This window comes from Triticum aestivum, chromosome 1D (assembly GCF_018294505.1).
Source record: "Triticum aestivum cultivar Chinese Spring chromosome 1D, IWGSC CS RefSeq v2.1, whole genome shotgun sequence".
In the NCBI taxonomy this organism is placed as follows: domain Eukaryota; kingdom Viridiplantae; phylum Streptophyta; class Magnoliopsida; order Poales; family Poaceae; genus Triticum; species Triticum aestivum.
Window position 1 is genome coordinate 416199384 of NC_057796.1, and position 8856 is coordinate 416208239.

The following is an 8856-nucleotide window of genomic DNA, read 5'->3' on the forward strand; positions in this document are numbered from 1 at the left end:
TGCAATGGGAGAAAAAAATGACCCTCTCGTATCTCTAGCTGAATCAGTTGGACAGATTGTGCGTGACCGGCAGGCAGGTTATGAGATCAAACCCTTCCATCGGTAATTTTATTTCTTGACAGCTCTTCAGGCCTGGGCCACAATGCACTGCCAGGTGGGCTTTCTCTGTTGGGCCAAAACAGGTGGCAAGTAACGAAACTAAGTAGCATATATGAAATTAATTGAAGCGGGACCAAATGAAGTAGGATGAAACTAAAAATATCACCTCTCTTTAATAGTAGGTATAAATTTAGCTCCAATTGCAGTGCGAATCTTCTGTTTACCGAATAGTTAAAGTTAAGCCATGGCTGGCAAATGTGTAACATGTGTTAACAATTACTCCAATAGTCTATATAAACCAGGTTATTTCCTCCGGCAATACACACTTAAGCTGTGTTACATTGTTGTAGATTGCAACAAGCTAGTTGTGACCGGAGGTATTGTTGTTCCAAGATCCGGCTCTGGTCTCTCTCCAATTGATTGAAGGTAATACTGTTTCCCAGTTCATCGTGCATGATCTTCGAGCTTTTAATTCCTATATTTGTCCCTTGTATGAGCTAGATGTGAAAATCCATGAGCTTTAATGTTCCCACGCGTATTTCTTTGCTGAGGGAGTACAAATCTTACTTAATCAACTGAGCAGATTTCTAACCTGCTGAGCTTGCAACGTAATACGTGATTCTATTAAGAATTTCGTCCCGTTTTTTATCAGAAACAGGGAGGGACCCATTTCTATTGAACCGGGTATTTCAGATTCTATGGGAAGCATAGGGACAGTTCAGATGACGGTGCAGGAGCTTGCTGGCGCCCTCGGCACGCCCGACGTGCCAGCCCAGTACATCGTGCGCGCGCACCAGGACCAACAGCTCGCCGCGGCGGTCGTTGCACCGGTCCCTGTCATTGACCTCGGCCGCCTTTTGAAGCACGGCGACGGCACCTCAAACGAGGCGGCGAAGCTCCGGTCAGCCATCGAGTCCTGGGGCCTCTTTATGGTAAGTGACAACCCTATGAGCTGCAGCTGCGTACTACCCCACTATTTTGGAGCAAGACCAAGCAGGAATATCCATGTCCTTTTGCATGTATCTTCTTGCAGGTCAGTAACCATGGTGTAGACGCCGTAATGGACGACATGATGGCCGCGTCGAGGGAGTTTTTCTGGCAGCCGCTCGAAGAGAAGCGGAGATACACCAACCTGATCAGCGGCGAGCGGTTCCAGTTCGAGGGGTACGGGAATGACCGGGTGAGCTCGCCGGACCAAATCCTTGATTGGACTGACCGCCTCTACCTTTTTTTTTTGAAACGGAGGCAAAAGCTTTGCCTCATCCATTAAATAAGAGAGAAAAGAGTTTGTTACAAGTCACCCAATTACACGGCATGCGGATTATTGTCGCAAAATTAAAGACCCTAGCTTTTTTGCACCGGCGACGATCCAAAGGTTGGCCTCAGTAGAGATGGAGGAGAGCAAGATTGTCGGTGGAGCACTCTTGTGTTTGAAAACTCTTGCGTTACGCTCGTTCCAAATTGTCCATGACACGAGCATGGTGAGGGATGCCTTGGCTTGTCGGTTTGGCGTGCCGTCGACGCAAGTACTCGCCCACCAATCTTTAACCGAGTCAAAGAAGGCCAAGCGAAAGTGTCTAGCCCGAGAATGAGGAATTTCTCGATGACCAATGACCAAAGCCTTCGAGTATAGCGGCATTTGTAGAAGAGGTGAAGTCTGCATTCTTGCACCCTCTTGCAAAAAGGGCAAAGATCACAATTTGGCCACCCACGCTTTGCCAACCTATCGGCGGTCCAAATTCTATCTTGGAGCGCCAACCAAGCAAAGAATTTGATTTTTGAAGGTGCCCAAGCCTTCCAAACCATCTTATCCATGGGTGAGAGGACCATCCCTAGGTATTGCGCCTTGTATGCGGAGGCCGCCGAGTATTGCCCACTTGTCGTATGTTTCCAAAGAATGTCGTCCTCGGTGAGATCGTCGAGATGGACCTCAAGGAGGAGCATCCAAAGAGCGAAGAACTGTGTGACGTGCTCAACAGAAACAACGGTGGGGGGTTTGATCTTGAGGATCCACGCATTGTGCTTGAGCGCCTCCCGCACCTTCCAATTTTTTCTCTTGGAGGCCTCATAGATGAGCGGAGCAATGTCCTTAGGCTTGCGCTAAGGAGCCAAGGAGAGTCCCAGAAGGGGGTCTTCGCGCCGTTACTAACGATGATGGTGGTGGAAGCATAGAAAAAATTGAGGTCCTCCTCGTCGCATGGGTTTCCCATCCCCACCCACATCTTGGTGGCATCCTTCCATTCATACCACGGCCACCGCAACCTGAGAGCCCGAGTGAACTTGTCGGTGTTGAGAACCCCAAGCCCCCCATACTCAAGAGGCCGGCAAATAATCTCCCAATTCCCCTTGCATTTTGCCCCCGTCGTCTTGTCCGAATCAGACCATAAGAAAGCTCTCTCGATCTTGTTCACATTGAGAAGGATGGTTGGTGGAATGACCAGCGGGGTGGCGGGGTAGACCACTTGGGATGTGATCATGGACTTGACAAGGGTCGTTCGCCCGATGGTGGTGATGTTTTGACCATCATAAGTTGATAACTTGCTCGCAACTTTGTCCACGAGAAATTGGAGGTCCATCAACTTGAGCTTCCAAACGGAGAGGGGCAGCCCCAAGTATCGCAAGGGGAACAAAGCCCGTGTTGCCGGCAAACTTTGGGTTAGGCGGCCCAAATCAAGATGGTTGCAGCGAATGGGCACCATAGAACTCTTCTGGAAATTGGTGCAATGGCCCGTAACCTCTCCGAAACCCCTCAAAATGCTTGCAAGGTTGTCCACGTCCTTTTTGACCGGGGCCAAGAAGACGGCTGTGTCATCCACGTACAGAGAGGTCCTCATCACGGCTCCCCTACCCCGGATTTTATGGAGGAGCCCCTTTCTCGTAGCTACATCTAGAATTCTTTGGAGCGGATCAATGGCGATGATGAAGAGAAACGGTGATATGGGATCTCCCTGCCGAAGACCTTTCCCATGCTTGATGGGACACCCGGCAATACCATTGAGAACGATCCTCGAGGATGAAGAGCTAAGGAGGGCCGCGATCCAGTCCCGGAATTTACTTGGGAAGCCTCGCCGTTGGAGAAGATCAAGCAAATACTCCAACTTAACAGAGTCGAAGGCCTTGCGAATATCAAGCTTGAAAAGGAGGGAAGGTGTCCTCCTCTTGTGGAGGCGCCGAGCGAGATTGCGAACATACAAAAAGTTGTCGTGGATACTTCTTGTTTTGATGAAGGCACTTTGGGCGTTGGAGACGAGGTTTGTCATGTGTGGGCCGAGCCTCATGGAGAGCACATTCGCGATAATTTTCGTGATTGCGTGGATGAGACTGATGGGCCTATAATCGGCGATCCCCTCCGCCCCTTCCTTCTTATTCAGGAGCACCACGTTTGCAAAGTTTAGCCACTGGAGGTTTGCAGTGTGTAGGGAGTCAAAGCGCGTGATAACCCTCATGAGGTCGTGCTTGATAATGTCCCAACACTTCTTGAAGAAGAGGCCCGTGAAACCATCCGGCCCCGGAGCCTTGTCACTTGGCATTGTCGTTGATCGCTTCGAGAACTTCACTCTCAGACATAGGGGAGTCAAGGCCAGGCAGATCGAGAGGTTCGAAATTTAGCTCCTCCCAATTGAAATCTTTGCGGCTTTGAGGGCCTCTGCTCATGACATTTGAAAAGTGGTCTTGGATTAGCTTCTCTTTGGCGTCGTGCTCGGTGACCCAACCAAGCTTGTTCTTGATTCTATGTATATGGTTTTTTCTTCTCCTTGCATTAACACGGCGGTGGAAGAACTTGGTATTGGCGTCCCCTTCTTTGAGATTGAAAATTCTTGCACATTGTTTCTTGCGAGATCTTTCGAGCGCACCCAAGGCGATGACCCTTCTCTTGAGCCTGGCTCGGAGCTCAAGTTCTTCGATGGAGAGAAGCCTATCCTCTTGGGCAATGTCGAGGCGTAGAATCACCAAAAGCGCTGCCTGAAGGTGAATTTTAGCCTTTGAGAAAAGGCCCCTACTCCACTCGGAGAGGCGGAGCCCCGTCTTCTTGAGCTTGTGATGTAGGATTTGGTATGGCTCAGTGTGTTCTACCCTCTCGTTCCACGCCTTTTGGACCACCGCATTGAAACCGGGCATGGATGCCCAAAATTTTTCAAATTTAAAGACCCGAGGTCTTCTTGGTCCCTTGTTGTCGGCAAGAAGTAGCGGACAGTGGTCGGAGAGGGAGGAGGAAAGCGCATTAAGGACATGGGTGTTGAAGGTTGTGTCCCACCCGGCATTGCAAAAGAACGAGTCTAGTTTGCACAAGGTAGGGTTTGCCCTCTCATTGCTCCACGTAAATCTCCGGTTTTGGAGGTGAATTTCTTTGAGCTCACAGCTCTGAAGTGTTGCCCTGAAACGATTGATCCTACTGCGGTTAACATTCCTCTTGTTTTTATCTCTAGCCCGGTATATTTGGTTGAAATCTCCGGTGGCAAGCCACGCCGTCCCAGGTGGCGGCTTCTCTGCCAGTAGCTCGGCAAAGAAAGCATCTTTGCAGGAGTAATCCGTGGGGCCATAGACGGAAGTGATCTTGAAGAGGACGTCGGTCCCTCTCACCCGGACCATGGCAGAAAGGCAGTACGTAGTGAAGTTAATGCAGGAAAGATCAACAAGCAGATCATCCCAAAGCATCAAGATGCCACCCCTGGTACCAGTTGCTGGCCTCTGCGCGAAGCTATGCAGCCTATGCCCGCCCAGGAAGGTTGCCGTGAACTGATCGACATGCTGGAGCTTTATCTCTTGGAGGCAAACGGCATGACAGGACGAGGAGGCGATCGTGGCATTGACAGTGGAGCGTCGATCCGGGCAGTTGAGACCCCTCACGTTCCAGCTCAGGAAATTGATCGGTTGTTCTATCATATTAAAACCAGGAGCACCTTGTAGCCTGGCCACATGGCGGAGGTGGCCGAAGCAGCAGCAACAGGGGCATGAACATGTTTGGGACGCACAGAGAACAGCCAAGGTTTGAAAGTTGCACATACAGCAGAACATTGCCATCCAGAGGAAACAGAACGTAGCCCACTAAGGATACATGGCCACAGGCCAACATACAGACTACTCCAAACACACAGAGCGCCCTTACACATGGACCAAACACCTAGCAGCTCATGATTTTGTACTAACATATTGAGACTAAGAAACCCCAGCTGGACAGAGCCAACGAGCAGTCAGGTGGCCGCCTGCTGAGCCGCGGTGCCGGCATCGCTCGTCTCCAGATCGAGAGCACCTCCCCCTCCATGCGCAATGAGGGCCTCCTCAACATCCGTCGCGCTGTCGTTGTCGAGTTTAAACAGCCCTCGCATGGCCACGATCACGTCAGGCGGCAGCTGCTCCTTGAATCGCTCCGCGAAGGCATCCATCGCGGCGTTAGTGACGTCTTCCCCATCCTTTGACAATGCCTAAGGTGTGGCACACTAGCATCTCAGCCGCCCTGGCCGCCGGAGGCGCCTTTGGGCGGCCTGCAGCCCGCGGTTTGCTGATGGAGAAGCCTCCACCGGTCTTGGAGATGTTGATCCCAGCCATTGTTTTCCGACGAGCCACTGGCGCCCTGACAGTTTTTGGGGTAGGGGAGGGCAGGATGGCGTCTTGGCGCTCTTGGAAAAGTGGTGCGAGGCACTGCAAGCCCACCGCACCACCAGCAGCAACGGCAGCCCTGCGCAGCCGCACCGGCGATGGTGTGCGCCGCAACGGACCACTGGACATCAGGGGAGGCGTCGGACCCGCCGGGCTCCAGCCGTGCCCATCAGTGGCCAAAGGAGGGGCAAGCACAGGCAGCGATTCGACGGCGCGTGCCGCGTCCCCACTTGCAGAGCCAGAGCCCAGGAGCACCGCGGCATGCCCCACGGCCGGGGCAGGCTCGGCAGAGCGGTGACGGGACACCACAACCATATCAGCAGCAGGGTAGCAGTCATCCTCAGCTGCAACGCTGCATGGTGTGCGGCAAGCGTCGGTGATCAAGGGTGGAGTCTGCGTAGCGGAGCTCATCAAGGGAGAGGCCTCAAATCCTGGAGGGCGCGATGCAGATGAAGACGACGAGGGGAGCACGGGCCTAGCCGGAGAGCAAATGCAGAGAGCTTCATTCGCAGTAGAATCAGCCACCAACACGGTCGACTGAGGCGCTTGCTTGGGCGGGGAAGAATCACGAGAGACTGTATGATCGGCAACAACATTGTCCACAAACTGACGGACCACCCTGACATCCGCGATGCTCGCGCCTATCACAGACGCAAGGGCCATTGCCACGGCCTTGCAAGAAGCATCGGATTGCGCCCCCGCGAGCCAAACAGTCGCCGCGTGACCTGAGCAGAGAGGTGCTTGCTTCAACGCATCCGGAGCAGTGGAACCTCCCACCCGTAGAGCAGCGTCACCGAGCTGCGGCCATGCCGACGAGGGCGGCGTCTGGGCTTGCGGAGGAGCAGGCCAACCACGAGCCGGTGGCCGGAGAGCGAGGGGAGCCACGGGTGGTGATGTCGCAGGCCGCCGCAGGGTCTTCAAGTCGCTGAGCGGACGCAATGCGTTGGTGCATCCTCGAGCACGATGACCTGGCCAGAGGCAGCGGGAGCACCTGAAGGGATCCCAACAGACCACAGCACGATGACCCGGAAATAGGCAGCGGCAGCATCTTCCGTGCATCCAGGCAGGAAGGGGACGCCGAGCAGGGGCCGGGGCAGGAGGCGCGGGCCACGCCGGGAGCACACGAGTTGCCATCCCTCGCCGGTCGCATCAGCATCACGCCTCGCATCCGCCGAGGAGCCGCTGCAGGAGGAGGACGAGGCGCCATGGCCGCGAGATGGCGGGACGATGATGATGGAAGCCAGCCGCGGCTGGGCTCCCTGGAGCTCGAGCAGCGTCTCCGGCACCAGCACCTCCGGTGCATCCCCTGGGATCTGGCCTTGGGGCGGAGACGAACGGACGAACGACCTGGATCTGGCGCCCTCCTGACCCGGCAGCGAAGACACGCTTGCAGAAACAACCTGAGGGATGAAATCCAGCGGCAGGCAAGCCGGAGGAGGTGGAAGCAGGCAAGGGCGCGGGGGGCTGGTGGTGGCCGGCGTCGGGATGGGATGGTGGGACCGCCTCTACCTCAAGGTGGAGCCAGAGGACGAGCGGCACGTCGCCCTCTGGCCAGCCCAGCCCAAAACCTTTAGGTGATCGACCCCACAGAGCAATGTCTTCACCAATTTCCTGGCTCGAGAGAGCATTTGTTGACGAATCATGTCATCATGAGAAATATATTATTGTTGCAGGGATGCTCTGCACGAGTTTACGAAGAAATGTGGGGGAGTGAAGGACGATCTGCTCAGGGCAATGGCGAAGCTGCTGGAACTTAACGACGATGATTACTTTGTGAAACACTTTGGAGAGAGGCCTCTTACTAACGCGAGGTGCAGCTACTACCCGGAGTGTCCAAGGCCGGAGCTCGTGTTTGGCCTTAAGCCCCACTCCGATGGAACTGTTGTTACAGTCCTCATGGTCGATGACAGGATTGGTGGCCTTCAAGTTCTCAAAGATGGGGTCTGGTGGGATGTACCGATCGTACCTCACACATTACTCCTGATTATAGGAGATCAAACTGAGGTACGCTTGTGAAATCAAATCTATATCCTGAAAATGTATTGTTTTGTAAAATAATTATTTATTTCCACCTTAATTGGCAATGTAGATAGTTTTTGAGTACTAGTCAAAGTTACAAAGTTTACTACATCTAGGACCGATATATATTCATGAACGGAGGTGGTACGTATAAACTAGTGCATAGGCTGATCAGGTAAAGACATTATGGTTTGCTTTTCCATGAAAAATGATTTCAAAGTATAACACAATTATAAGCATATTCTACCACATCCATATGAAACATGATAGTCCAAGTTACATGGAGGGAATCTCGAAACTTCAAATCTTCAACACTGAGTTTTCTCCAAAATATATAACCTCCCAGGCTGATGAAGGTTAAGCTTTTTGTGACATAGATAATGAGCAATGGGATCTTAAAAAGCCCTGTGCATAGGGTCGTGACAAACACAAAGAAAGAGAGACTATCGGTGGCACTAGACTACTCTGTTGATCCTAAGAAAGAAATCGAGCCATCGGCTCAGTTGATCAATGAAAAGAGGTCGGCGTTGTACACAAAAGTGAAGATCAAGGACTACTTTGCTAGAAATTACAATGATTTTACTCAAGGCAAAATGGCTATCGATACAGTGAAGGTCTAACTAAGTCTGCTATCATTGCTTGCATTCAATAAAATGTGGCGATTTTGCGACACAGGTTTTCATCATCTATTCATGTATCATCGCATCCCTAAGTGTATTCACTCTCTTTCTCAATAACACATGTTTCAGTTTTTGGCATGGTTTACATGCTAATAAAAAAAGAGTTATGATGATTGTATATTTGTACCATGAAAAGGTATGTGATGATAATAATTTCACATGAGAAGAAATCCAAATAACTTTCTGGGTCGTATGAACTTGCGTCCCGGATGCTAAGTTACAATGGTAATCAATGCGTCGAAGGTTTTAGTAGAAACTAAAGGATGTATTTTAAATTGACAGTTATTAGGAGGCCTAATTTGCCGTAAGGGAGTCATGCTAATAATACTTCTAGTTGTAGGTATAAGTATAACGATCAACAAAGCCTTGCAAACAACAACGGAAAGCTAAATGTTGCGCAAATGGGCATACTAGACAAATAGAGCTGTGCACATGAAACACACCTCATCGTTTAAGAAAT

General features: G+C 51.7%; 1 protein-coding gene across 1 annotated transcript; it reads left to right on the forward strand.

Annotated features, from left to right (window-relative positions):
• Positions 1 to 797: 797 nt before the first annotated feature.
• LOC123172235 (protein SRG1-like) lies at positions 798 to 8336 on the forward strand. The gene is made up of 5 exons (XM_044589242.1): positions 798 to 1031; positions 1133 to 1311; positions 7194 to 7271; positions 7371 to 7701; positions 8094 to 8336. The coding sequence occupies exons 1-5, from the start codon at positions 798 to 800 to the stop codon at positions 8334 to 8336; spliced, it is 1065 nt and encodes a 354-aa protein (XP_044445177.1).
• Positions 8337 to 8856: the final 520 nt, after the last annotated feature.

Excerpts from the sequence above, each read along its gene's own strand:
- LOC123172235 (XM_044589242.1), top strand. The coding sequence starts at position 798 with ATGGGAAGCATAGGGACAGTTCAGATGACGGTGCAGGAGCTTGCTGGC. Across the intron at positions 1,032-1,132 it reads AGTCCTGGGGCCTCTTTATG|GTCAGTAACCATGGTGTAGA; the intron begins GTAAGTGACAAC and ends ATCTTCTTGCAG. Across the intron at positions 1,312-7,193 it reads GACCAAATCCTTGATTGGAC|GGACCGCCTCTACCTCAAGG; the intron begins TGACCGCCTCTA and ends GATGGGATGGTG.